The sequence below is a fragment of the Rana temporaria genome, chromosome 4 (genome assembly GCF_905171775.1).
Source record: "Rana temporaria chromosome 4, aRanTem1.1, whole genome shotgun sequence".
Classification (NCBI taxonomy): domain Eukaryota; kingdom Metazoa; phylum Chordata; class Amphibia; order Anura; family Ranidae; genus Rana; species Rana temporaria.
In genome coordinates, this window is record NC_053492.1 from 317,895,634 (window position 1) to 317,922,775 (window position 27,142).

The 27,142-nt window shown below is 42.3% G+C and overlaps 1 protein-coding gene across 1 annotated transcript in view; it reads right to left on the reverse strand.

Annotated features, from left to right (window-relative positions):
* Positions 1-27,142, reverse strand: part of LYST (lysosomal trafficking regulator) — a 317,564-nt gene that overhangs the window by 149,675 nt on the left and 140,747 nt on the right. Inside the window, exons 18-22 of the mRNA XM_040350648.1 lie at positions 19,785-19,934; positions 17,555-17,692; positions 9,970-10,168; positions 6,699-6,830; positions 3,608-4,250 (exon numbers count right to left, since the gene is read on the reverse strand). Of these exons, the coding sequence (XP_040206582.1) occupies positions 3,608-4,250; positions 6,699-6,830; positions 9,970-10,168; positions 17,555-17,692; positions 19,785-19,934 (1,262 nt within the window). The remainder of the gene's footprint in view (positions 1-3,607; positions 4,251-6,698; positions 6,831-9,969; positions 10,169-17,554; positions 17,693-19,784; positions 19,935-27,142) is intronic.

Genomic DNA, 27,142 nt, shown 5'->3' on the forward strand with positions numbered 1-27,142 from the left:
CCATTCCAAATTCCTCAAAAGTGTGGAGCCCATGGTGGTTCTTATTCTTTCCCCATTCTGGATCGCTGTAGAATGCAGTCCAGACCACAGGTACTTTCTTCTTCCACTACTTTGTCTTGTCTATCCGTTTCTTCTCTTCTTCCCACCACCCTCTTTTTAATATACAGTGGACATAAAAAAAGTCTACATACCAGTGTTAAAATGTCAGGTTTCCGTGATGTAAATCATTTCAGAACTTTATCCACCTTTAATGTGACCTATAAACTGTACAACTCTACAAATCTTTTACAGTGGGTGACCGCAATATTGTGTCAATCTCGCTCCCTTTCTCGGCGAGATTGACCACCTACGAGCCCCATCGCAGCCCCCCCCCACCCCAGAGCACCCTGTCCCCATGTTGATAAGGACAGGGCCTCTTCCCGACAACCCTGGCCGTTGGTTGTCGGGTCTGCGGGCGGGGGGCTTATCGGAATCTGGGAGCCCCTCAAATAAGGGGGCCCCCCAGATACCGGCCCCCCACCCCAAGTGAATGAATACGGGGTACATCGTACCCCTACCCATTCACCTGGAGGCAAAGTGTTAAAGTTAACAACTTAACACCCGCCCACTGTATATATACGTCCTCTTTTTAAAGATGGATATCTCGGTAACGGCAGCAGCTGCTGCCACAACCGAGGTATCCATCTCTTCTGTGGGCGGGCGTGTAAACGATAACGGCGGTCTCCGCGGTGCATTCGCCGCGAGATCGCCGTTATCCGTGGCGGGAGAGGGCCCCCCCCCTCCCGCGCCCTCCGCCGCTTACCGGAGCCATCGGTAGCGGCGGAGATCAGATGCTGCTGGCTCTTCAGTGAGGACTCGAGTAAGGGCAAGATGGCCCCCACCCGTCCTCATAGCTTTGTTGGGCGGAAGTGACGTCATTTAAAGGAGAAAGCACCGGACAGCGCGAGAAGAACCGGGGAGCGCCGAGTCAACAGCGGAGAGCAGCGAAGATAGAATAAGACCCCCCCGGAGAGCGGAGAAGACCCCCCGGAGAGCAGAAGAAGCAGCCATCCCTGCTAAAAGAGCTAAAGAAGACAGGGGGGCCCCCGGAGCAGACTAATACATTTTTTTAAAAACCCTGTGTTGTGTGTTTACTAACTTTAACACTTTGCCTCCAGGTGAATGGGTAGGGGTACGATGTACCCCGTATTCATTCACTTAGGGTGGGGGGCCGGTATCTGGGGGCTCCCAGATTATTTGAGGGGGCTCCCAGATTACGATAAGCCCCCCCGCAGACCCCGACAACCAACGGCCAGGGTTGTCGGGAAGAGGCCCTGTCCTTATCAACATGGGGACAGGGTGCTCTGGGGTGGTGGGGCCCGCAGTGCGACCCCCTGCCCCAGAGCACCCAACCCCCCCCATGTTGAGGGCATGCGGCCTGGTACGGCTCAGGAGGGGGGGGGGGCGCTCGCTCTTCCCCACTCCTTTCCTGGCCGGCCGGGTAGCGTGCTTTGGATACGGGTCTGGTATGGATTTTAGGGGGACCCCCTACGTTGGTTTTTCGGCGTAGGGGGGGTCTCCTTACAACCCATACCAGACCTAAGGGCCTGGTATGCTCCTGGGGGGGGAACCCATGTTGTTTTTTTATTTAAAAATTGGCGTGGAGTTCTCCCTCAGGAATGCATACCAAATGCCGCACCTAGAATTGGCGGGATTCCAAGCCGGATCCCCGTCGCTTCTATGACGCGCTCGCTGGAATGTGCTTTGTCTATTCCAGCGAGTGCGAGATGTCGGCACCATATCGCCGAGAATCAGCGCGATGCTGTCGTGCTAGAAACACAATATCGCGGTCACCTACTGTAGGTGGAGGGAAGTAAAAAAAAAAAAAATATGGTTGCATAAGTGTGCACACCCTTAAATAAATATTTTGTTGAAGCACCTTTTGATTTTATTACAGCACTGTCTTTTTGGGTATGAGTCTACAGAATGGCACATCTTGACTTGGCAATATTTGCCCACTCCAAATCTGTCAGATTGTAAGGGGATCTCCTGTGCACAGCCCTCTTCAGATCACCCCACAGATGTTCAGATCGGATTCAGGTCTGGGCTCTGACTGGGCCATTCCAAAACTTTAATCTTCTTCTGGTGAAGCCATTCCTTTATTGATTTGGATGCATGCTTTGGATCGTTGTCATGCTGAAAGATGAAGCTCCTCTTCATGTTCAGCTTTCTAGCAGAAGCCTGAAGGTTTTGTGCCAATATTATTGGAACGGTTCATTATTCCCTCTACCTTCACTAAGGCCCCTGTTCCAGATGAAGAAAAACAGCCCCAAAGCAAAATGCTGCCACTACCATGCTTCACTGTGGGTATGATGTACTTTTTGTGATGTGTAGTGTTGTTGTGCCAAACATATCTTTTGGAATTATAGATAAAAAGTTCAACCTTACTTTCATCAGACCATAACACATATTTCCACATGCTTCGGGAGAGTTCAGATGCGTTTTTGCACAATTTACCCGGGCTTGTATGTTTTTCTTCAAAAAAAAAAAAAGCCTGTCTTGTACTCTAACCCATCATTACCAATTCTAATATTTGGTGGCTACATTCGTTTTCTTTTTTTAGGATCTCTCTACTTTTTCACCTTGTGGTCTGGCCAGCAAGACTTTTTAACAGCGTAAGCTCTCCTATGTAGACTGTTGAAACAAACCATTTAACACTGACAGGAGCACTTACAATGATCAGTTTTTATGTATTCATGTAAAACCATTATGTGAGCTGGAAATTGGCTAAAACTTGTTAGATGTACTGGCAGATTTAGATGCACTATCACTTCCCTTCCCCAGACTGCCAATGCTGTTGTCTAAAGATGTCTTGTGCTCCTTCATCCAGAGTGGTGGCACTCTAATATAGGTGGTGTGCTACTGTCAAGTTCACCAGGTGAAAACAGAGCATAAATAGCGAAAATGAATGCAGCCACAAAATCGGTTTAAAAAGGTGCAATATATTACATTTATGTTTTTTGGAATACATTTTAAGCTTACAGTCTCTCTGGGTTGTTAAGTGTGGCCTGTCGAGTAATATTCTCTCATGTCAACTACTTTATTGGAAAATGAACATTTAATGTATTTTTAACTCCTGGACATTTTCTTTCCATTTTAACACCTGATTAACAAACTGCTAACATCAGGAAATCATCAGGGATCACTGGAGATAATGCCAAACTGAGTTTTACTCAGGAATATAAGTAGGTATAAGCCCACGTTCACATGGGCCGATTTGGCATGCGATTTGACATGTTGACATGTTGGCTGGCTTTTTCCAGCAACTGCATAGTCCGAAACAATTTCATCTTAATAAAAGGAAAATTGAATTTGCATAAATGATAAACAAGCTAAAAAATGTAAGACTGGAAAGCTTGAATGCAAACAAGTTAAAGTTGTCTTTACAGCCTGTGAACAAAAAGGGTCTACAAAAAAAAAAAAAAACTTTTTTGTAATCGAGCTTACGCACGTCCCACTGTTATATCTCCTAATAATAATATATACTTGAAACTATATTTAACGGAGAAAGAGTCTGAATTAAAACATAAAATTCTATCACAACACAAGCAGCAAAAGAAAATTGTACCTTCCATCCACTTGGGCAGAGTCTCTAAGTGTAAGATCAAATAATGGGGAGAAAGGAAAGCTACTCCATTCTTCAGAATTTTTCTTCTCAGAAACATCAGTCCAACTTGTACTGGATAAGGATCCACTAGAAGGAAAAGCTAGACCGATGCTGGCAGTATTAATCTGCCCTTTCCTGGATGAGGAAATTCCTTTAAGTACATGAGGGCGCTGCAAAAATACCTCTCCACTTTCACTCACACTTTCGCATGGTGTTACTTTTTCGGACTCATCTGCTGTAATCTCCAAACTAATGTCCAACTGACCAAAATCCTCCTTAGAAGGCTCAGTAATTCTGATACCGTTGGGAATTATCAAGGAATCACAGACTGTCTGTGCTGACTCACAGCTGCTGATGTACTGTTCTTCCTGTTTTTTCAGCACATCCAGTCTGTGCTCAGAACTGCAAAGTTGGTCTTCATTGCTTTCGTCATTCTCCATAGACTCTGGCAATTCAGTTAAACCTTTAGAGAGGCTTCCTCCCAATGACTTTGGATATACTTTAGGTGAACATGAAGGAGAAGCGGGTAAACTCTTGGAGCGAGACCTTTCTGCCACAGAGAGATGTATATGCTGCTGTGATGAATACATTGCGACATCAGTACCTTTAGGAGGAAATATATATTCAAGATATTAGTTATATAAAAAAAAAAATATTTTACAAATTTGCTAGTGACTAACACAAGGCATCAAAACCAGCCGATATTTTGGAGTATGTGATACAGCTATCTGATGCAAAGAAGGATTAACAGGAATTCTGGTGACTATACCGTAATTTTCCTTCCCAAAGAATGCTACATAGTATCACTTTAATAGTTTATTTTTTTTTATACTTTGTTTTATTTTATCAAAAGGACACGGATACAAAAATATAGAATTACATAGGTAAAATACAATACTCCCTTTTTCGAAACCGTGTATCTATTGATTTCTAGTTGGGCCTCTACACCCTCCCATCTACCCTCAACCCAACCCCCTAGCCCCTCCTCCCACTTTAATAGTTTCTTACCTCATCAATACAGGCCATGGATCTGCTGAAAAAATGGTTGCTCTAACCCAGCCTTTCCTCAACCTTTTTTACCATGTAGGAACACTTGAATTTGTTTTAGGTCTTTGGGAACCCTTGCAAAAAATGTGTAACCCAGTTTTGTACAATAACATTTTTAGCAACAATCTTGAAATTATATAACACAGAAAAGGAATGCAGACAGTAAAAATGTTCTCCAGCAGTGTAGAAATTCCCCCTTGCATTGGTGACCAGTTGCTTAAAAGGTTAACTCCTGCCTAGACCAAGAGAAACACTTCAACCAGTAGCGGAACTACCAGGGTTGCAAAGGTCACACTTGCAACTGGGTCCTGACATTCCACTGCTGTGGCAGGGCTCTGAGCTGAGAGTGTCTCTCAAGCAGCCCAGAGCCTGCGCTGACAGTTCCCCCTGTATAAAGCGGAGAGAGACGATCTGCTCCTCCTCCCGCGTGCACCGTGGGAAGTGTGAAACTAAGCAGCTAAATTTGATCAGGAGGAGAAGGAGCAGATTGGCTCTTTCCTCTCCCAACTGTGCAAGGAAAGGGGGAGGGGGAGGGGGGGACAGGCTCTGGGCTGTATGAGAGATGTGCTCTCAGCTCTGAGTCCTGCTGGGGCACTGATGGGCAGCACTAATAGGTGGCAATGATGAGCACCGATAGGCAGCACTCATAATCAGGGCAGTGATAATCAGTGTAAACAATGCACTGACCATCTTGCCGGTTAATGGCTCTCCTTTTTTCCCCACAGACAACGCGTGGAGGAAAGGAGTGCCAATGACCAGAAAGTCTGTTTACATGTGATCAGCTTATAACATGACTGGCCCTTTACTGTTATCAGCTGTGTCCAAAGCAGTCACAGCGTGTGCTGGATGTGCGCCCCATGGGGCATGGGAGGATGTCCATGGATGCCCTCCCAGAATTGGAAGCCTGAGGCTTAGATGGAAGGGGGTGGGGGAGTTCAGGGGGTCCCGCCATGGTTTCTTGCACCGGGCCCCAAAGGTTCTAGTAATGCCTCCGACTACAACCAATAGCAATTACCGCCATGTGAAAAAGTGCGTACAGCCTGTGAACAGTGTTGATTTTTTAAACATATTTGAACATGCAAACATTAGATCTTCATCCAAATGGTGCCCACAGCTTAAGGTGACACGCTTAAACAAGTAACACATTAAAATACACATGATCTATTCATTGTTATAATCTAAATGAATGAAAATGCAGATTTGTCACATGCAAAATGTAAAAACATCCCTACATATTTCACCCTTTCAAATCAACGAAAATATAATCTGGTGTTCTAGATTAGGTGTCAATGACTAAAATCTTCCTAGTGAGTATACAGATGGAACCTGCCTTATTCAAACCCAGATATTTACAGTTTGGTGTTCTCTTTGCTATTGAAGTATTTGGTGGCACAATGACACAGTCAAAAGAACTCTCTAAAGGCCTCAAAAAAAAAAAAAAAAAAAAAAGTTACTGCTGCTTAGGAGTCTACCAAGGGATTAAAAAAAATTATTTAAATGAATCATTTTATTGTAAGGAAAATATACAAAGTGCCATAGGTTTCCACCAACTGCAAATTTGTCAAGGACTGGATGGCCCATCCAATTTAGCTCAACGGATGACTTTTTAATGCCAAGAAAAGTCTTCAAGAAGCTCAAAATGTAATTGTGAGGTCTGCAGACAACAGCAACAGAAAGTATCAAAGTGCCTGCATTTACATTCAGAAAAACTACACCAATTTATGGTAGGTGCATTTTTTTTAAAACGATGGTGTGTGGGCAACGTCGTTTTAATGATGAAGTTGGAAAAACTTCGTTTTTTCTACATGCCGAAAAATGATCGTGCGTACGCGGCATTAGAACACTGAAATGGATTATATAACTTGACAGCCAATGTATATTAACTTTTTACTATGTTTCTTGTATTAATATCACATTATTTGGTTTTGAGTGATTACATCATTATGTCCAACTTTAAAGATCTACTGTAAAAAAATTTATTATTGAATGCAAATTTTGATATCACCTTTCTCCAGTGTATCTGAAAATTCTGAGGGGCTTTTGCTTGAAAACACATGACTTAAAGCAGATTGTCCTCCAAGGCTGAAATGTCTCTGATGTATAAATGATTTTAGTTTTTCTTGAAACGTCTTGTCGTCTATTGCAAAACAAAGTGCAATATCAATATTTTAATGAAGGAAGTGGAAACAAAGTGAAGTTCAAATTGGTAGTTAGAGAAAACAAAACTTTAGGCTTGCATGAAAAATGAAAATTTCCATATTTTTAACCATTTCCAGTTAAAGGACTCAAACGTCATTAGTCAAAGTAAAGGCATCGTATTTTCAGATTGGAATGACCACTCTTTTTCACTCCAGAGCATCAAAGGATACGTTTACCTTTTAGAACATGTTACACTGGTATTTAGGGAGTAACGTGTTCTTGTTCTGCTCCTCTCCCTCTTACTGCCCCCCCAGTGTGATGGCAATAGTTCTCTACGTACCTGGTCAGATTTTGATAACAGTGTGGGGCTCCACTCACACAGCCACATCATTCATTTACAGGAACATGTGAAAAAAAAACTACAAGACCCATCATCCACCCCAGCATATGGACTTGTAGTATGAATGAACTGCATGCGGGTACACTGAATAACACATCAATAGTTCAGTCACACTGTCTAAAGCTCTGAAAATGACAACCTGTACAAAGTTATAGGCAACAGAGCTGTAGACAGAGTGTGCAGGAGCCTAAAATAACAAAGGGATCGTGGGTGCATATCTTGTTTATAAGTGCAAAAAACACCTGTTGATCATGACAGAAATCTAGTAAAAATTTAAGATCATATGTACTTCTGCTGCACTGAAATCTCAAACAGTATTAGTTCTAAAGGAGTATTAAACGTCTTCGTGTCAAATCCTCTACAACCTGGAGACTGCTGCAACCTTAAGAAGCAGAATACCCAATATCAAAAAAATAAAAATTAAATAAAAAAACAAAAAGTTGCTGCTGTCCCTGAAAGAGAAAAAATATATAGAAAGTGCTTAAGTGCAATGAAACTTATACAAAATTCAGATCAAAAACAATTTACAGTAGTTCATCAAATTCATAAATTATCAATACAAACTGCACCTAAAAAGTGCTCCAGTGCAATTATTTCATAAATCAATATATAAAGTGCATGTACAAAAAGCTATTGTGCATATATATATATATATTAAAAAAAAAAAAAAAAAGTGATCATGTGCTTCTCTAAATATAAAGTCCACCAAAAAGTTGATGAATCCTCAAATGGTCTGGTACTGTGAAACTTCAATATCACTGCTGCGCAACTACCACCGCCACAACTAACTTCTTACCAAATGCAACAAACTCTCAGATTATAAGAGGATAAAACAGTGGGCATCACTCCACTTTAGGATCACAGCAGCAGTCCAGCTTGCACTCTCCAGCTCTCTCCCCAGACCTCAGGACTTCAGCATGTCCTCACCTGGGTCAGGCTTCACTTACACAGAGAGCACAAAACTACAGATCCATAGCCCAATATTTCCGTTCAAACCAGTTTATTCAGTTTACAGGTACAAACAATGATCGGATGACTACGTGCATATTAAAACAGCCCCGCTGCTCAGCCCACAGCCTTAGTGGAGTGAAACTCGCCATTTTAACCTTCCATAATCTGGAGGTTGATGCATTTGGTAAGAAGCCAGTTTTGGCGGCTGTGGTTGCACAGTGGTCATATCAAAGTTTCACAGGACCAGACCATTCAAGGATTTTTTTTGAACGTTTATACATTTTTGGTGGACTTATTTAAAGGAGAAGCACACAATCACATATATATGCACAATAGTACTTTATGCATTTATTTAAAAATGACTGGTGCACTTTCATGTGCGGTTTGTATTGATGTATAATTTATGAATTTGATGAACTACTGTCAATTGTCATTGGTATGAATTCTGTAAAGGGACAACGCAGCTTATTGTGCTATAGTATGATTAGCCCTGCCCAGGTAATCTCTGGACAACAGAACACCACCCCCCTTTCACATTTTATATAGATGAAAAAAGTTTCAAATTTAAATTACCTGTGATGAAAAGCTTTAGAGACAAAATATCAGCGCTTGCCACAAAAAAGTTACTAACTCTCAAATCCTCCATCTTACCCTATTCGTGAAGCTTGGCCTTCTAGAGATTGATGCTTCGGATGTCACAGTGGGCATACCTCTAATGGGTTGCTTTATGTACCAAGGTAAGCATCTAACACAGGATACAGTGCCTGAAGCAAACAATATAGACCAGTCCCACATAGTGGGGTCTGGGTACAGTCCCCCATTACACACCAAAGGTAACTGATCAAGAAACCGCATGACAGCCCAGAGAAATAAGAAGTCAGATGTTGATAGAAGCTTCAGCAAAAAAAAATATTGAACGATTTAAAAAAAGAAATGCTTCTCCAGAGGAAAACAGGTCCGTAACTTAAGGACACTAGCAAAAAAACTGTAGTCTCAGAGTGGGCAGGGTAAATAAGTATGCTCTAGGGGTGGCACCTTTTTTTTCCAGTATCCAATTACCTGAAGGCAGCCTGCATCTAACCAATGGTCTATGAATACGAGTCCTGTAATGCACAATAAATATAATCTGTACCTTCTAAAATGCTTGGCCTATTCCTCATTTGCACAGGCTTCCTTCTGACTAAAAAACTGCTCCAACAAAACAGTTTCTCTACACTGCCTGACCATCTACAGGTCTCTGCCATCATTTTATACAAAGCAAAACCAGAGGGTGCTGAGGGCCTGCCCAAATCCCAGGAATGTTGGACAGTGGAAGAGGGTGCCCGCCCGCTGCTGGAGGAGAAAGGATCAAGGCATTTAGGATACTTTACTGTGCATGTCACTGCAAAGGTAACTGACTACAACCCGAAGGCAAGCTTCAATGCCAGTGACAGACTGCATCATATGACATTTTTTGTTTATTTTTTCGTAAAGGTATTACTTGGCTTTGCTTACTTTAGCCTTACGGCAAAGTAGTTTAGCTAAAGTAAAATAAATGTTATGGTTTTAATGTATAAAACTAATTTGGTGTGAGAAAGTATGTCAGCATATTTTGCATACCTGTGCCAGACAAAGCATGTAAAATCATTCACCAATTTAAAGAAACACACATTTACAATATTTTTAACTAAGCACTGCATTAACATAGAATATGCTGACTAAACATATCAAAATGTTAAACATTATACTAGGTAAAGTAGATAGCACAGAACAAGTGATGTACTTATGAAATAAAAGAAACTCATACCAATGTGTAAGGAGAAGAAGAAATTGTTAGGGTTATGGCAAACATAAGTGTTTGTTGGTGGGTGAACTGCCAAGAGGAAACTGAAAATCAGCTTAAGAAGATCCAGTTCAGGAGGCGATCCAAGTACTTCCTCAATTATTCTGATATATGATACACAGACATCTTGAGGAATAGATGTAATGTGTTCTTCTCTGTGTTCCTAGAATAGGACATTAAATAAAAAGCTGTAAAATACTTATAAGCATAAACAAATAGCATGCACATCAAAGAAATCATGATCCATCCAATTCTAAATGCATCATTTATTTTGAAAAAAAGATTATTCATCAATGGGCTTAATAACCAGTATGAAATTACCCAATACGGTCAATCAAAATGATCTATTTTTGTCTTTGTTGTTGGCTTTTTGAATCCATGGTGCTCTTCTAAATGCTTCTGTTCCATCTAACTCCAATTATTCTGATAAAGCCACCACCTAGTTACAAGTTAAAGTACGGTATATCTGCGGTCACAGCTTAAAATCATATATTCAGTATTATATTGCATTTTAATTATTCCTAGCCTATTCTTATAAAACTTACTTTTCCTACAAATTTACCTTCTTGAATTCTGTGACATGCATTCAGGCCAGTGTCACAAAATTCAGAGCCTGCCTTCTGATTTACAGAGGTACTAAGAGTATGAGTTAAATGAGGCAGTACAGGAATCACTGCTTGCAGGCAGTAAGGTACCATGGCATATGTAGCCTTTAGAATTTCAAAGTCAACTGTAGAAAAGTTCTGGAAAGAGATGGCCAGAAAACTTTGTATTGTCAAACATAACTATTATTTGTATTGCTATTACAATGCTGATGTTATAAAGTAAAAGTGTAGGTTCTGAATGAACTCCATTATATATACCGTATTTATCGGCGTATACCGCGCACTTTTTTGCCCTGAAAATCAGGGCAAAATCGTGGGTGCGCGATATACGCCGATACCCGGTTTCCCGCGCTGAGTTTCCTGTACGAGTTGGACGTACAGGACGTGAGTGCGAGAGTAGCCGAGCCTGCCCGACTATACACGAGTGTACTGTGCTCGGTATATGCCGGCGCAGTATTCAAACTCGGCGCGGGAAAGCGGGGAGGACGCCGCAGAAGGACGCCGGACCCGACGAAGAGGACACCCGAAGCCACAGACGGACGCCGGACCCGACGAGGCCGCCCATGGACGCCGCGCAAGACACCGAAACTAAGTAGTAAAATCTTTTTTTACAGGAATGTCGGGTGCACTTTAGGGGTGCGCGATATACGTTGATAAATACGGGATCACAGACAGTGGTTTTTGGAAGTATTCCTGAGCCCATGCAGTGATGTTCATAACAAATAATGCCTGTTTTTAATACAGTGTCGTCTGAGGGCCCAAAGATCACAGGCATCCAGTACTGCGTTTCGGCCTTGTCCCTTGCACACAGAGATTTCCTCAGATTCTTTTGATATTATGTACTGTAGAAATATTTCAAGTCTGCAATTTTATACATTTTACACCAAGGAACATTATTCTGAATTTATTCAACAATCTTTACACGCTGCTTCTACCTATGTTTAGTTTAGAGATTACTCTAACTCTGACTCTCCAAGATGCTCTTTAAATCCAATCATCTTACTAACCTGTTTTTAAACTAACCCAACTAGTTGCAAAATGTTCTTCAAGCTCTTTGCTAGTAGCACTTACTTTGACAGCTTTTTGTTGCCCTGTCCCTACTCTGAGAATTTTATATATAAAATGGTATATCCATTGTGAAAAAAATGTGGGCTTCTGAAAATATATATGATTTTTAGACGGTTGGGAGGGGTGGGTATCTATATCTATATAGATACACACACAAACACACACACACACAATGTCACAAAAGTGAGTACACCCCTCACATTTTTGTAAATATTTTATTATATCTTTTCATGTGAAAACACTGAAGTTACATTTTGCTACAATGTAAAGAAGTGAGTGTACAGCTGTCTCTTCAAAATAACTCAGCACACAGCCATTAATGTCTAAACCGCTGGCAACAAAAGCGAGTACACCCCTAAGTTAAAATGTCCAAATTGGGCCCAGATGCTCAACAGGGTTTAGGTCTGAAAACATGCTTGGCCATTCCATCACCTTTACTCTCAGCTTCTTTAGCAAGGCAGTGGTCATCTTGGAGTTGTGTTTGGGGTTATGTTGGAATACTGCCCTGCGGCTCAGTCTCTGGAAGGAGGGTATCATGCTCTGCTTCAGTATGTCACAGTACATGTTGGCATTCACGGTTCCCTCAATGAACTGTAGCTCCCTAGTTCCGGCAGCACTAATGCAGCCCCAGACCACGACACTCCTACCACCATGCTTGACTGTAGGCAAGACACCCTTGTCTTTGTACTCCTCACCTGGTTGGACGCCACACATGCTTGACACCATCTGAACAAAATAAGTTTATCTTTGTCTCATCAGACCACAGGACATTGTTCCAGTAATCAATGTCCTTAGTCTGCTTGTCTTTAGCAAACCGTTTTGAGAGCTTTCTTGTGCATAATCTTTAGAAGAGGCTTCCTTCTAAGACTACAGCCTTGCAGACCAATTTGAGGCGGCATATGGTCTGAGCACTGACAGACTGACCCCCCAACCCTTCAATCTCTGCAGAAATGCTGGCAGCACTCATACGTCTATTTCTCAATGACAACCTCTGGATATGATGCCGAGCAAATGCACTCAAATTCTTTGAACAACCATGGCGAGGCCTGTTCCGAGTGGAACCTGTCTTGTTAAATCGCTGTTTGGTCTTGGCCACCGTGCTGCAGCTCAGTTTCAGGGTCTTGGCAGTCTTTATGTAGAGCAACAATTCTTTTTTTCAGATCCTCAGAGTTCTTTGCCATTGGGTGCCATTTGGAACTTCCAGTGACCAGTAAGAGTGACAGCGCTAACACCAAATTTAACACACCTGAGACCTTGTAACACCAATGAGTCACATGACACTGGAGAGGGAAAATGGCTAATTGGGCCCAATTTGGACATTTTTACTTCGGGGTGTAATCACTTGTTGCCAACGGTTTAGACATTAATGGCTGTGTGTCAAGTTATTTTGAGGGGACAGCAAATTGACACGGTTATACAAGCTGTACACTCACTACTTTACATTGTAGAAAAGTGTAAATTCTTCAGTGTGGCAAACAAAAAGATAAAATAAAAGATTTACAAAAATGTGAGGGGTGTGTGTGTTTTTAATGATCATGCTGGTGTTCAAAATCGGTCTGTGAGACTCTTGCTTGTGGCACAGCAATCTAAGCATAAAATGTCCCTTAAGCCCCTCCCACTGTGAACAGTTTGGCCACACCCACTTACAGCGCACCGCAGGTCACTGCCTCGCTCATTGTCAAGTTTAAAAGATAAATATATATTTATTCAGAAGTTGTCACAGTGTAAATGTGCCTGATGGAGGAGACACGTTGGTTTTGCTCAAAAATGTTCTCTCCTGTGGAAGTTGTTGCTGCTGAGTCAATGTCTGTGAGGATACATTGGCAGCACAGGTCTAGGCCTGTCTGACCCAAACTGACAAGCACTTGAACCAGAGAGATGTTCAACATGAATAACAGTATCCTTAGATTTATTATATTAGGTACATCATCTTGTTGAAAAAAGTCTCTATCCTCAGCTTCATGGCTAACATTGCAATGCAAAATGTACTGATTTATTGTAATACATTTTTTCAGCTATATCTACAAAGTTCTGAGTCACTAGCTGCAACACATCCCCAAGACATAATGGCTCTTTGGCAGTGTTCTCTCCAAACAAACCTTAAGGCCCCTTTCACACTTGTGCGACCTGAAAGTCGTGTGACTTTGCTGTCATTTTTGACACGACTTGAAGCAATGCCTGTGTAATCTTGAGGTCTATGGACCTCAAGTCCCATCAAAGTCGGACCAAAGTAGTGCAAGGACTACTTTGAAGTCGCACAGATATGAATGGTACTCATTGGAAATCATGGGGTATGACTTGTCATGTGACTTTGCATTAGATCAGGGGTCTCCAAACTTTTTACTTCGAGGGACACATTCTATATTTTACATATATTTGCAGGCCAGAAAAATCATTTATAAATAAATCCACAGTAAGAGAGTAAAATATCATTTGACTTACTGCTGACAGCAGGACTGGATGGTGGTCCTGTATCCTTTGCTGGCACCTAAACGCTGGAGCATCATGCAGTGGGGCTAAACTTCCAGTGTGCATGAGGCTTTACATCCGTTTCCCCATCATGTTCCCCTTAAACCCGTGTCCCCATCATGTTCCCCTTAAACCCGTGTCCCCATCATGTTCCCCTTAAACCTGTGTCCCCAAACATCTGTGTCCCCATCATTTTCCCCATACATCCGTGTCCCCATCATTTTCCCCATACATCTGTGTACTAGGCTTTAATTTAAAAATAATCTAAAATTAGCTTTTTCTGGAGTATTCCAAACATTTTAATACTAGTATACATACAGTGAGGGAAAAAAAGTAGTTGATCCCCTGCCGATTTCGTATGTTCGCTCACTAACAAAGGAATGATCAGTCTATAATTTTAATTGTAGGTTTATTTAACAGCGAGACAGAACAAAAATATCCAGAAACCCGCATTTTTAAAAAATTATAAATTGATTTGCATCTTAATGAGTGAAATAAGCATTTGATTCCCTATCATTGAGCAAGATTTCTGTCTCCGAGGTGTCTTTTATACATGTAACAAGCTGAGATTAGGAGCATTGCCTTAAAGGGAGAGTGCTCCTAATCTCTGCTTCTTACCTGTATAAAAGACACCTGTACAGCTGTCTATCAAATCTTGGGTGAGAGCCTCCTTCCCTCAGCCAGGGCATTAGACATGTGCACTGCCAAAAAATTCGTTTTTTTTTGTTTATGTAATTTTCGTTTTTATTTTTTCGGAAATTCAGGAAAATAAAAAAAAACATTTTCGTTTGTTTCATTCGTTTTCATTTATTTTTTCGAAAATTCGAAAAACATTTTTTTTCCGTTTTATTCATTTTTTTGCTTTTTTCGTAAATTCGTAAATTCGGGAAATTCGGAAACGAAAAAACGAAATTTCCGAAAAAAACGAATGAAACGAAAAAGAAAAAAATAATTTTCAGAAATTCAAAAAATTCGGAAACTCGAAAATTCAGATTTTTTTAATTTTCGAATTTAAATTTTTTTTATTTTTCGAATTTTTCAAAAATCGAAATTTCGAAAATGAAAAGTTCCAAAAATCTAAATTGAAAAATTCCAAAATTTAAAATTTCGAAAATTAAAAATTCGTAAATTCGAAAATAAAAAATTTGAAGTTTCGAAAATTCGGAATTTCAAAATTGAAAAAAAAACAAATTCAAAAATTCGAAAATGAAAAATTCGAAAATGCGAAAATGCGAAATTTTGAAAATCGAAATTTCGAAAATTCAGGATTTTTAAAATTAAAAAAAATTCGGAAATTTAAAAATTCGGAAATTTAAAAATTCGGAAATACGAAAATTAAAAATTCCGAAATTCTGGAATTAAAAAATTCCGAAACCCTGAAAATTCGGAAATTGAAAAATTTGGTGTTTCGGAAATCCGAAAAATCGGAAATTCTCAATTTTCGGAAGTCCGAACATTCGGAAATAAAAAATTTGTTAAAACGAAAATTCGAAATTAACGAATTTCCGTTAAAAAACAAATTAGAAACTAAACGAATTGCACATGTCTACAGGGCATTGAAAATGGGTATCCCAGTATGACAACAACCCAAAACTCACGGCCAATGCAACAAAGGAGTGGATCAAGAAGAAGCACATTAAGGTCCTGGAGTGGCCCAGTCTCCAGACCTTAATTCCAAAGAAAATATGTGGAGGGAGCTGAAGGCTTGAGTTGCCGAACGTCAGCCTTGAAACCTTAATGAGAGGATGTGCAAAGAGGAGTGGGACAAAATCCCTCCTGACATGGGTGCAAACCTGGTGGCCAACTACAAGAAACGTCTGACTTCTGATTGCCAACAAGGATTTTGCCACCAAGTCATGGTTTGCTTAGGGGTGAAATATTTATTTCGCTCATTAAAATGAAAATTTATACATTTTTTAACCACTTAAGCCCCGAACCAATATGCTGGCTAAAGACCCAAGGTGTTTTTACAGTTCGGGACTGCGTCGCTTTAACAGACAATTGTGCGGTCGTGCGACGTGGCTCCCAAACAAAATTGGCGTCCTTTTTTCCCCCACAAATAGAGCTTTCTTTTGGTGGTATTTAATCACATCTGCGGTTTTTAGTTTTTGCGCTATAAACAAAAATAGAGCGACAATTTTGAAAAAAAATCAATATTTTTTACTTTTTGCTATAATAAATATCCCCCAAAAACATATATAATTTTTTTTTTCCTCAGTTTAGGCCGATACGTATTCTTCTACCTATTTTTGGTAAAAAAAAAAAAAAAAAATCGCAATAATCATTTATCGGTTGGTTTGCGCAAAATTTATAGCGTTTACAAAATAGGGGATAGTTTTATTGCATTTTTATTTTTTTTATTTTTTTTACTACTAATGGTGGCGATCAGCGATTTTTTTCGTGACTGCGACATCATGGCGGACACTTCGGACAATTTTGACACATTTTTGGGACCATTGTCATTTTCACAGCAAAAAATGCATTTAAATTGCATTCTTTATTGTGAAAATGACAGTTGCAGTTTGGGAGTTAACCACAGGGGGCGCTGTATGAGTTAGGGTTCACTTTGTGAGTGTTTACAACTGTAGGGGGGAGTGGCTGTAGGTGTGACGTCATCGATCGTGTCTCCCCTATAAAGGAGATGACGCGATCGATACGCCGCCACAGTGAAGCACGGGGAAGCCGTGTTTACACACGGCTCTCTCCGTTCTTCAGCTCCGGGGACCGATCGCCGCACTCGAGCTTCGCCGCATTCGGACCGGGTTGCGGGAGCGCGCCGCGGGCGCGCGCCCGCGACCCACGGCTGGGTACAAGTACAGGACGTATATATACGTGCTTGTGCCCAGCCATGCCATTCTGCCGACGTATATGTGCAGGAGGCGGTCCGGAAGTGGTTAAATGCCCTTTTCTGGATTTTTTTTTAGCTCCGTTGATCCCTGCTGAGCTGGCGGATGACAGGGCGGTCCCCGCACACTGTGCAGGGACCACCCTGTCTTTTCTCCACTCTCCCCTATGGGGGGATCGGATGAATACAGACCGTATGTCCGTCTTCATCCGATCCGATGACGGAAGGAAAAATAGGGGTTTCTTTCGTCTGCAAAATCGGATCTTTGCGGACGCGGACAAGATCGGGTGTCAGCAGATGTTCATCCGCTGACACCCACAATCTCATAGGGACCAATGCATGTCCCTTTTTCATCCGCAAACGAATGGATAAAAAAGCGGGCATACGGTCCGCACAGGTGATCAAATACTTTTTTCTTTCACTGTACATGTATTCACATCCACATATTTTTTTTCTAGTTTTGTTTTATTTGCGTTTTCTTATTCCATATGTATTTTGCTTTCAAACAAATTTATAGATAAAATGTTTACGAGAAGGAATATAGAAAAATAGTCCAAATTACCTGAAGAATTTGACAAGCAAGCAGGAAGTGATGTACCACTCTGGCTTTGAGGAACTGCTTTATATTGAACACCTTAAGTGGATGGTTATCTCTGATAAGGATCTGTAATGCGGTTAGTAACATTTCCCAGACACCTTCCTAAAGTTAAAAAAAAATAAAAAATAGAAAATTCAACATAAATTGACTTTACTCTTCATGATACAGAAATTAAATAAAATTTACAAAAGAAAAAAAAAAAAACATGTAAACCGAGGACCTTAGTGATCATTTTGACTAGCTGAATATCAAAGGTTTGGAAATCTTTTTGAAAAATCCAACTTTAGGTCTCGTGCACACGGATGTCTGGAGACTGCAAAGTCTTCAAGATTTAAATACTCAAACACAGGTACCATGTGCAGCTGCCCATACAAGTTAAAGGCTCTATGCTGCTAAACTAATGTAAGCACAAATGGCTTCTGCAACTGCATTTACCTGCACATGTGCGTAGTGCGTTTTTCCCCCAAGCGTCAAAGTGGCATGTTTGGGGAAATACGGTAAATGTACAGGTAATCACCAATGCAGAAGACTTCTAGGTTTACACGAGTATGGCCACAAATACATACACACACCAAATATATATACTGAATTTATTGGCGTATAACACTCACTTTTTTACCCTGAAAATAGAGAGTAAAATGTGCCTGCGTGTTATACGCAGGGGGCTTTGGAACGTTTTTCCCCTGAAACTGCCCTCTTAAAGTTAGGGTGCGTGTTATACGCCGATAAATACGGTATATAAAAAACACACACACTGTATGGGAGTCTAACGTCAGCGTGTATGCCTAGGCTACTTTTGCAAATTAGTAGCCTTGTTGCATTATTTAAAGGATAAGTTTACCTTTGTGACACTTGTTTCTTCCAAATTCCAGCTCCCTTATGCACCGATATATTCATGTACTTTTTTTTGCAAAAATATTAAAGCTTTCCATTAAATCTACAGTCATTTACTTTTCTTGTCCTAATCCACGTTTCCAGACATTTCCATTAGTAAGGTCTTCTTCCTGATCAGACTTTAGGTCATGACACAGGAAGGAGTTGACCTCATTAGCACACACCCGGCATCAACCACCCTCCTATTCCCAGGTGCATGTTTTTTTAAATGAAATGCAATCAATCAGTGATCCCCCTTCTCACTACACAATCAGATTGCATTGTGTATGGCCATCTTTATACAAGTACATAGAAGGTAGTGGACAGAAACACTTAGCTGTCAAGCCCCATTCACCACTCTGCATAGCGGGAACTCGCATTGCCAAAGGCGTTTTTTTTTTGCGAGGGGGGGGGGGGGTTGGAGCATTTTCACTCATCACACATAGGGGAGCCCATCCACATGAATATTCTGCCCTACACACCGCAACCGCCCCAAAGAAGCTTTAGAAATAGTTTTTAGAGCGGATTTTGATGCTTTTTTTACTGAGATTGCAAGGAAATGCACAGATATTAATTTGAGCCTCGTTCTTGTGTTATCACACCAATTTCACTTGTAGGCCCCATTCACATCTAGTATAGTGGGAGCACACATTTTGTGTCTCGTTTTTCCTGTGATACATAGGGCAGCCTGTTGATTTAAGTTGGCTGCACTACATGTGGTTGATGGGATATTTTGGTGTTTTGTGGGTTTTTCACTGTACGTTTTGCAGCATTCCCTCATTTTTTCACATGGCAAATTGTGTGTTTGCTTCTGTGTTTGGTGTGCCATCAATTAATGACACTGAAAGCGCAACTAGTAATTTTAGGTGCATAAACAAGGCCATACACTATTCAATCCGATTGTATATGGTGTATGTAGTGTGAAGGGTGATCACTGATTGCATTTAATTTAAAAACGTGCAGCTGGTAATGGAAGGGTGGATGATGCAGGGTGTGTGCCAATGAGGTCAGCTGGTCAACTCCTTCCTTTGTCATGACTTAAAGTCTGATCAGGAAGAAGACGTTACTAATGGAAATGTCTGGAAAAGTGGATAAGGACAAGTATGTTTTTAACTAATGGAACAGCTGGTTATATTTAATAGAAGCTAAAAATTAGCAAGTATCAGCAGTTAATTGCAAACAATGGGAATATTGTGCGATTATGACTGATCAACTGTTTAATGCAACAGAGTAGCATGCACTACAGTCAATTATTGGTTTATGCTTACACTTAAAGAAAGAACATTTTCCTTGTTAGAAAAAAAAAATAAAGCTTGCATACCTCTGCTTTTGACCAAATTTTCCAATCTAACAGCAAATGTTCTAGTAATTGAATGTCTTTGATCACAGCAGTAGAATCAACCTTAGGAATACATTTTCCATTTTCATTTATGATGAGCAACCAATCACCAGTGCAGCCATACAGAAGGATCTGTGAAGGAAAAAACAAATAAAAATTATTGACATGCAAATAAAAAAAGAAGACTTCACTGTTACTTAAAATATGACAAAAAAAAAAAAAATTATAACCTTGGACAGCAATGCAAATGTAATATGAATCAAGCCTAAATGTCAAATACATTTGCCAGTCACATTTAAAGTAAACCTGTCAGCAGCCAAACACTGCACTAGGCTTCTGCATTACTATACAAGCACTGAATGGTGCCTGCACATACATTAAATGGCTTGTAACCCCCCCCCCCCTGGAAACTCATCTCATATCCCCCCGTAACATATATAATTGGGGAACCCAGAGCAGGTTTGACAGACTAAAGCCCTGTACACACGAGTCAAAGGTTGGGAAGCATCGGCCGGGTCAATGCGCTTTTTCAAGATGCTTTCTCTAGTTTTCAGTAGGCATGACTTGAAAGAAACACATTGCGCATGTCACAACAAAGTCCCACGTCAGTGTTTGCATTCCATCTTCTTCCCAAAGCCTGTGGGTCCTTCCTCGGCTCTGGCCCCGCTTGGAAATCGGCACAGCCAAGAAACTGCTACCTCATGCTGAAAAGGTGGGAGCACAGCATGGAGAGTGCACACCACCCAGTGACGCAGTCCTAAATTCTTCAGCGGTTAAACTCGTTCCATGGACACCAACATATTAAGTAATAATGGTACCCAATAGTCCGAATACAAATGTAGCACCCAATACAGTGTCCACGCAGCCTACTCACAAATACATTTTTGGAAAAACCCTTGTTGGCAATCATAGAGATCAGACGTTACTTATAGTTGGCCACCAGGTTTGCACACATTTCAGGGGGGGAATTTTGTCCCACTCCTCTTTGCACATGCTCTCATTAAGGTTTCAAGGCTGACATTTGGTAACTCCAACCTTCAGCTCCCTAAACATATATTCTATGGGATTAAGGTCTGGAGACTGGCTAGGCCACTGCAGATTCTCTTGTGTATTTCTGGGCCGATTCCTCACCGTTCTCATGATCATTGAAACACCACAAGGCAAGAACTTGCGTGGAGCCCAAGATTGAGGGAGATTGACAGTTATTTTGTGTAGGGCCGAAACAACTAAAACGGTACACGATTAAAAATCCAGAGTGTGGTCAGGCAGGCAAAGATCATAGATGAGCTACAAAGTACAAAATCAGCAGGCTAGAGAATAGTCAGGGATTCAGGCAGAAGTTCAACACGATAATCAAAATCACAAGCAGTCAGAACACCCAGGGAGCTAATCCACACAAACGGGGGCTGAGAGATAGCATCACTTCCTATTTATGGTCTGCATTTCCAAAAGTCCAGATCTCCTCCGTAGCACAACAGGTAAGGCTGCAGCTGTGGGACCAAAAAGATCCCAGTTCAAACACACCCAGGTACATGACAGTCACCGAAATCCTTGGACAGCTCTTTGGTCTTGGCCATGGTGGACAGATTGGAATCTGATTGATTGCTTTTGTGGACAGGTGTCTTTTATACAGGTAAGAGAGTGCTCCTAATCTCAGCTCGTTACCTGTATAGAAGACACCTGGGAGCCAGAGATCTTGCTGATTAATAGGGGATAAAGTACTTATTTCACTATTAAAATGTGAATCAAATTTATAATTTTTTTTAAATTTTCTGTTAAAATAAACCTACCATTAAAATTATAGATTGATAATTTATTTGTCAGTGGGCAAATGTACAACATCAGCAGTGGATCAAATCTTTTTTCCCCCTCACTGTACCCTCAGTGGATGAAGCATCGGTCTGATGCTGCATCTATACCCTGAAGCCTCTGCACTGAGAACCGAGCGATCGAACACCGCTGATTGCTCAGTTTTCAGAGCTTTGTGAGCATAGAGCTGCAGACAGTCCCAACTCTCTGCTATGCCCCCTCCTTGCTCATTGGAGTACTGAGCTGTGGAGGGGTGGCTAGCTCAGGCTCTCAGTGGGTCGCCAAGAGGCTGAGCCAGGTGTCAGTCCAGGCACCTGGCAGACCGAGACGCGGTGCCTGGACTGACATCTGATGTCTTTTAAAGTGGTTTTAAACCTTTTACAACCACTTTATGCTACAGATAAGCCTATATTAAGGCTTACCTGTAGCTACTCAGGATATCTCCTAAACCTGCACGGTTTAGGAGATATCCCCTGCATGTGCCGATGTCATCGGCAAATGCGCACTGGGGCAAACTGCACGTATGTGTCGTTTCTTCAGTCTGTGTGCCGTTACCGGCTGCTCCGGCGCATGATCGGGAGTGATGTTAACGCGGCTCTGGCTAATCACAGCGCCGGAGCCGTGATACCCGGAAGTTAGCCCCAGGAGAGATGTCGGTGGCCGGAGGGGGAGACAATAACGGTTGCGGGGGGCTTCGATCTGAGGTAATACATAATGAGCTAGTATGCTATGCATACTAGCTCATTACGCCTTTGCCTTGCAGGTTCCTTCCCCCCCTCCCATATTTTTTTTTTTAGGGTTTACAACCACTTTAACTGGTGAGTGGGTCACCGAATGAGGCGTCACCTCACATTTTGCAAGTTTGGAGCACCATTGCACCTTTTTCATATAAGCATTAAAGCACTTTATAGATTTGTGATTATCACATCATTTTGTTGCATCTTTGTATGGCATGTCACATTTGTTGTATATGACACTAATCACCATTATGTATATTGAATAATATATGCTCCCAGCGCTGTTTCATATTGTCCAATACTTTTAAGGTTACAGCACCTTTGCACAGCGACTGCAGTTTTGTATTTTTTTGTAAATTTGGATTTTCACAGTACAATCATACAAAGTACACAGTACGCTAAAGCAGTTATATATATGTATTAAATTCAACAAAGGAGGTGAAGTTCTGACTAAGGGGGGATGGAACAGGTGACACATATTTACCTATACAGCAATGTCAAAGCAATGTGATACATACAGAAGTGAGGACTCATACCATAATACCTTCAGCAGCGGAAGCACGGTTTGGATATTAATGACTGGCTATCTTGTATAGTGGCCTAGCCATAACAATAATAACTACGGGAGTTATTAGCTTTAAGCATAAGAGTCATGGAAGTCAAAGAGCTCCAGGAATCTGTGGATGTCCTATGGTGGTAGAAAGGTAGAGGGGTCAGATAAATCAGAAACCTTAGGGTTGCCCAGTGAATTGGTGAGATCTCTTTTCAAATACCAATTGGTTGCATGACTTCTTGTAAAACTTTCTGGGTTAATGTGGCCTCTATATATTTACACCATCTCGTGAAGAAGTGTGAGGTAGAGCGAAAGTTCAGTGTAATCGTGTCCAGCCTCTCCCAGTAGAAGAGTGATAGCATAGCTCTTTTCACTGCCAATAGCGTGGGTGGGGTTTGTGAAATCCAGTGGGACATAATCAGAGGCGTATCTAGTGAAAATGGCGCCTATGGCAAGCACTGAAACTGCGCCCCTGTCAAAATGCAGTGATATCAGCACCCATAATTGCAGCGATACCAGCACCCATAATTGCAGCAATACCAGCACCCATAAAATTGCAGCAATACCAGCACCCATAATTGCAGCAATACCAGCACCCATAACTGCAGCAATACCAGCACCCATAACTGCAGCAATACCAGCACCCATAACTGCAGCAATACCAGCACCCATAACTGCAGCAATACCAGCACCCATAACTGCAGCAATACCAGCACCCATAACTGCAGCAATACCAGCACCCATAACTGCAGCAATACCAGCACCCATAACTGCAGCAATACCAGCACCCATAACTGCAGCGATACCAGCACCCATAACTACAGCGATACCAGCACCCATAAGTACAGTGATACCAGCACCCATAACTACAGTGATATCAGCACCCATAAATGCGGCCTTGCCAGCACCCATAAATGTGGCCTTACCAGCACCCATAAATGCGGTGGTACACAGACAGGTCACACTCACTGGCAGTGGCACTGTGAGGATCAGGGACACGCAGCAGTGCAGAGGATGTTGCCAATGCTGCGCCAGTGCCTCTGACACAGAGAGGGAGTAGGATCACCAGCGGCCCTGTCTGCTTAGCACACACGCACATGATGGTGACTTTAAGGTCTTTTTCACACTGGGGCGGTGGGGGCATCGGCACTATTCAGCCGCTAGCGGGGTGCTTTTAACCTCCGCTAGGGGCCGAGAAAGGGTTAGAAAAACACCTGCAAAGCGCTGCTTTGATTTCAATCGACAATCCTACAGCGCCTCAAAGATGCTGCTTGAAGGACATTTGGCCCCTTTCACACTGGGGCGGGAGGTGCGGTGATGGTATAGCGCCGATAAAGGGTTAATACCGCACGCAATGCGCCTCTGCAGAGGCGCATTGCGGGCGGTATTACCGCGGTTTCCCATTGTTTTAAATGGGAAGGATCGGTAAAGGAGCGGTATACATACCGCTCCTCTCACCGCTCTAAAGATGCTGCTTGCAGGAGATTTTTTTCTCTCCTGCCAGCGCATCGCCTCAGTGTGAAAGCCCTTGGGCTTTCACATTGAGAAGGCTGGGCAGGAGTTTTTTCAGGCGGTATAGCAGTGCTATTTTTAGCGCTGTAACGCCTGAAAAACTCCTCAGTGTGAAAGGGGCCTTAAATGTCCTGCCAGCGCACCGCTCCAGTGTGAGAGCACTCAGGCTTTCACACTAGAGTGAATGGAGCCACTTTCAGGGTGCTTTGCAGGCGCTATTTTTAGCGTTATAGCGCCTGCAAAGCACCTCAGTGTGAAAGGGGTCTTAGGCTACTTTCACACTGAGGCGCTTTGCAGGTGCTACAAAATAGCGCTTGCAAAGCACCCTGAAAGAGCCTCTTTTCTCATTCCAATGCGAAAGCCCGAGAGCTTTCACACTGGAGCGGTGCGTTGGCAGGATGCTCAAAAAAGTCCTGCTAGCCGCATCTTTGAGGCGCTGTAGGAACGGTGTACACACTGCCTTTAAAGTGCCCCTGCCCATTGAAACTAATAGGCAGCGCCGCTGAACCACCAGCAAAGCAGCCGGTTTTAACCCTTTTGGGCCGCTAGCAGTGTGCTGGCAGGACGCTCAGAAACGTCTTTGAGGCGCCCCGCTAGCGGCTGAATAGCTCCGCAAAAATGACAGTAAAGCGCTGCTAAAATAGCGGCGCTTTACGGTCGACGGCCCAACGCCCCAGTGTGAAAGTAGCCTTAAGGATGAACTCTGGCGTGTTCGCATAGTACACGTGCAGAGCCCGCCAAGAGGTGTGAACGGCGCTGCGCTAATCACAGCCAGGGAGACATTTCCCGATGCTTGGCTATGTCTACGGGATATGTCTCCCTGGCTGTAATTAGCGCAGCGCCGTGCACACTTCTTGGCAGGCTCTGCACGTGTACTATACGAATACACCAGAGCTCATCCTTAGTCATCATGTGCCAGGCACATGCCCAAATAGAAGCAAGCAGCCAATCAAATAAAGTGCTTGCTCAATATGGATTATATAAATTATAATTTTGCATAGCCATAGATATCATAAATAAAAGTGATCTGTGCAACAGCAGGTACTACTTGCACAAATCACTTTATTTATGATATCTATGGCTATGCATAATTAATCTATTTAATCCATATTGAGCAAGATGGTGACTTCAATTATACGGACGGTACCTTGCCTGCTGCTGCAGTGCCGCTGCCTGGCTGAGGGGTTCCCCTAATTGTGCAGGTCTCCTCTCTGTCAAACACCTCACGTGATGGGTGATGTCACTCACCGACCCGCTCGCCACTCGGGGAAAAGATAAGGAGCGCAGAGGGTATGCGGAGCCTCCGCTAGTAAGCCGAATGACGGTCTGGCCGGGCACACTCATTAACAAGCATGGGGGGCGCCTGTCACACTCCATACTGCCAGACACAGCTGAGCTAAGCAACAGTAGTTGCAGGTGAAGTGCCGTGCCGCCCGCCTGGGCTATAGTGCAGGAGGCAGCCGCAGCAGGACGGGTGGAATTTTTTTTCTGAGTGTTTTCTTTTTTGGCGCCCCCCCCCGCCCATGGCACTTGCCATGGCTGCCATACCGTGGATACGCCACTGGATAATAGTCCTGCGAGCAACTAAGAGACATAGATGGGCCCACTGTGGAATATTTAAGAGTCCAATTGCAGTTGAAGTGGATGCTAGTGGTGTGTAACCAAAACAAACACAGTAAACGATCTTTCGGGATCCTTGTCTTATTGATTTTGCAGATGTGGGCAAGTACAGAGTCCCAGTAGGTGGAGATAGCTGTGCAGTCCCAGAGACGGTGTAACAATGTGGGGCAAAATAGAAAGCACCAGGGGCATTGCGCTTGAGCTGGGTCTGCTTTATTGATGCGAAACGGATAGTAGACTCTGTGCATGATCTTGAATTGTGTTTCAAGACACGTTTCTGATATAATAAGTTTGCGGACATTTCTGTACCCCTCAAAGATTTTTTCCGGCAGTTCATTGTCATAAAACAGGGTAGACCATTTTCGGGAACGGTTTAACCACTTAAGGACCCCTTCACGCCGATATAGGTCGGCAGAATGGCATGGTTGGGCACAATCACGTAGCTGTACGTGTCTCTTTAAGCCCAGCCGTGGGGTCCTGAGTGCGCCGGCGTGCTCGCGACCCGGTCCGAAGCTCCGTGACCGCACCCGTGGAGCTGAAGAACGGGGAGAGGTGTGTGTAAACACACCTTACCTGTTCTTTGTTGTGGCAGTGTCATTGATCGTCTGTTCCCTGACACAGGGAAAGACGGTCAATGACGTCACACGTCCAGCCCCGCCCCCCTACAGTTAGAAACACATATGAGGTCACGCTTAACCCCTACAGCGCCCCCTAGTGGTTAACTCCTAAACTGCAATTGTCATTTTCACAGTAAACAATGCATTTTTATAGCACTTTTTGCTGTGAAAATGACAATGGTCCCAAAAATGTGTCAAAATTGTCTGCCATAATGTCGCAGTCACGAAAAAAAAAAAATCGCTGATCGCCGACATTGGTAGTAAAAAAAATAATAAAAATGCAATAAAACTATCCCCTATTTTGAAAACGCTATAAATTTTGCGCAAACCAATCGTTAAACGCTTATTGCGATTTTTTTTAACACAAATAGGTAGAAAAATACGCATCAGCCTAAACTGAGGAAAAAAAATGTTTTTTTTATATATTTTTGGGGGATAAATATTATAGCAAAAAGTAAAAAATATTTAAAAATTTTTTTTATTGTCAATCTA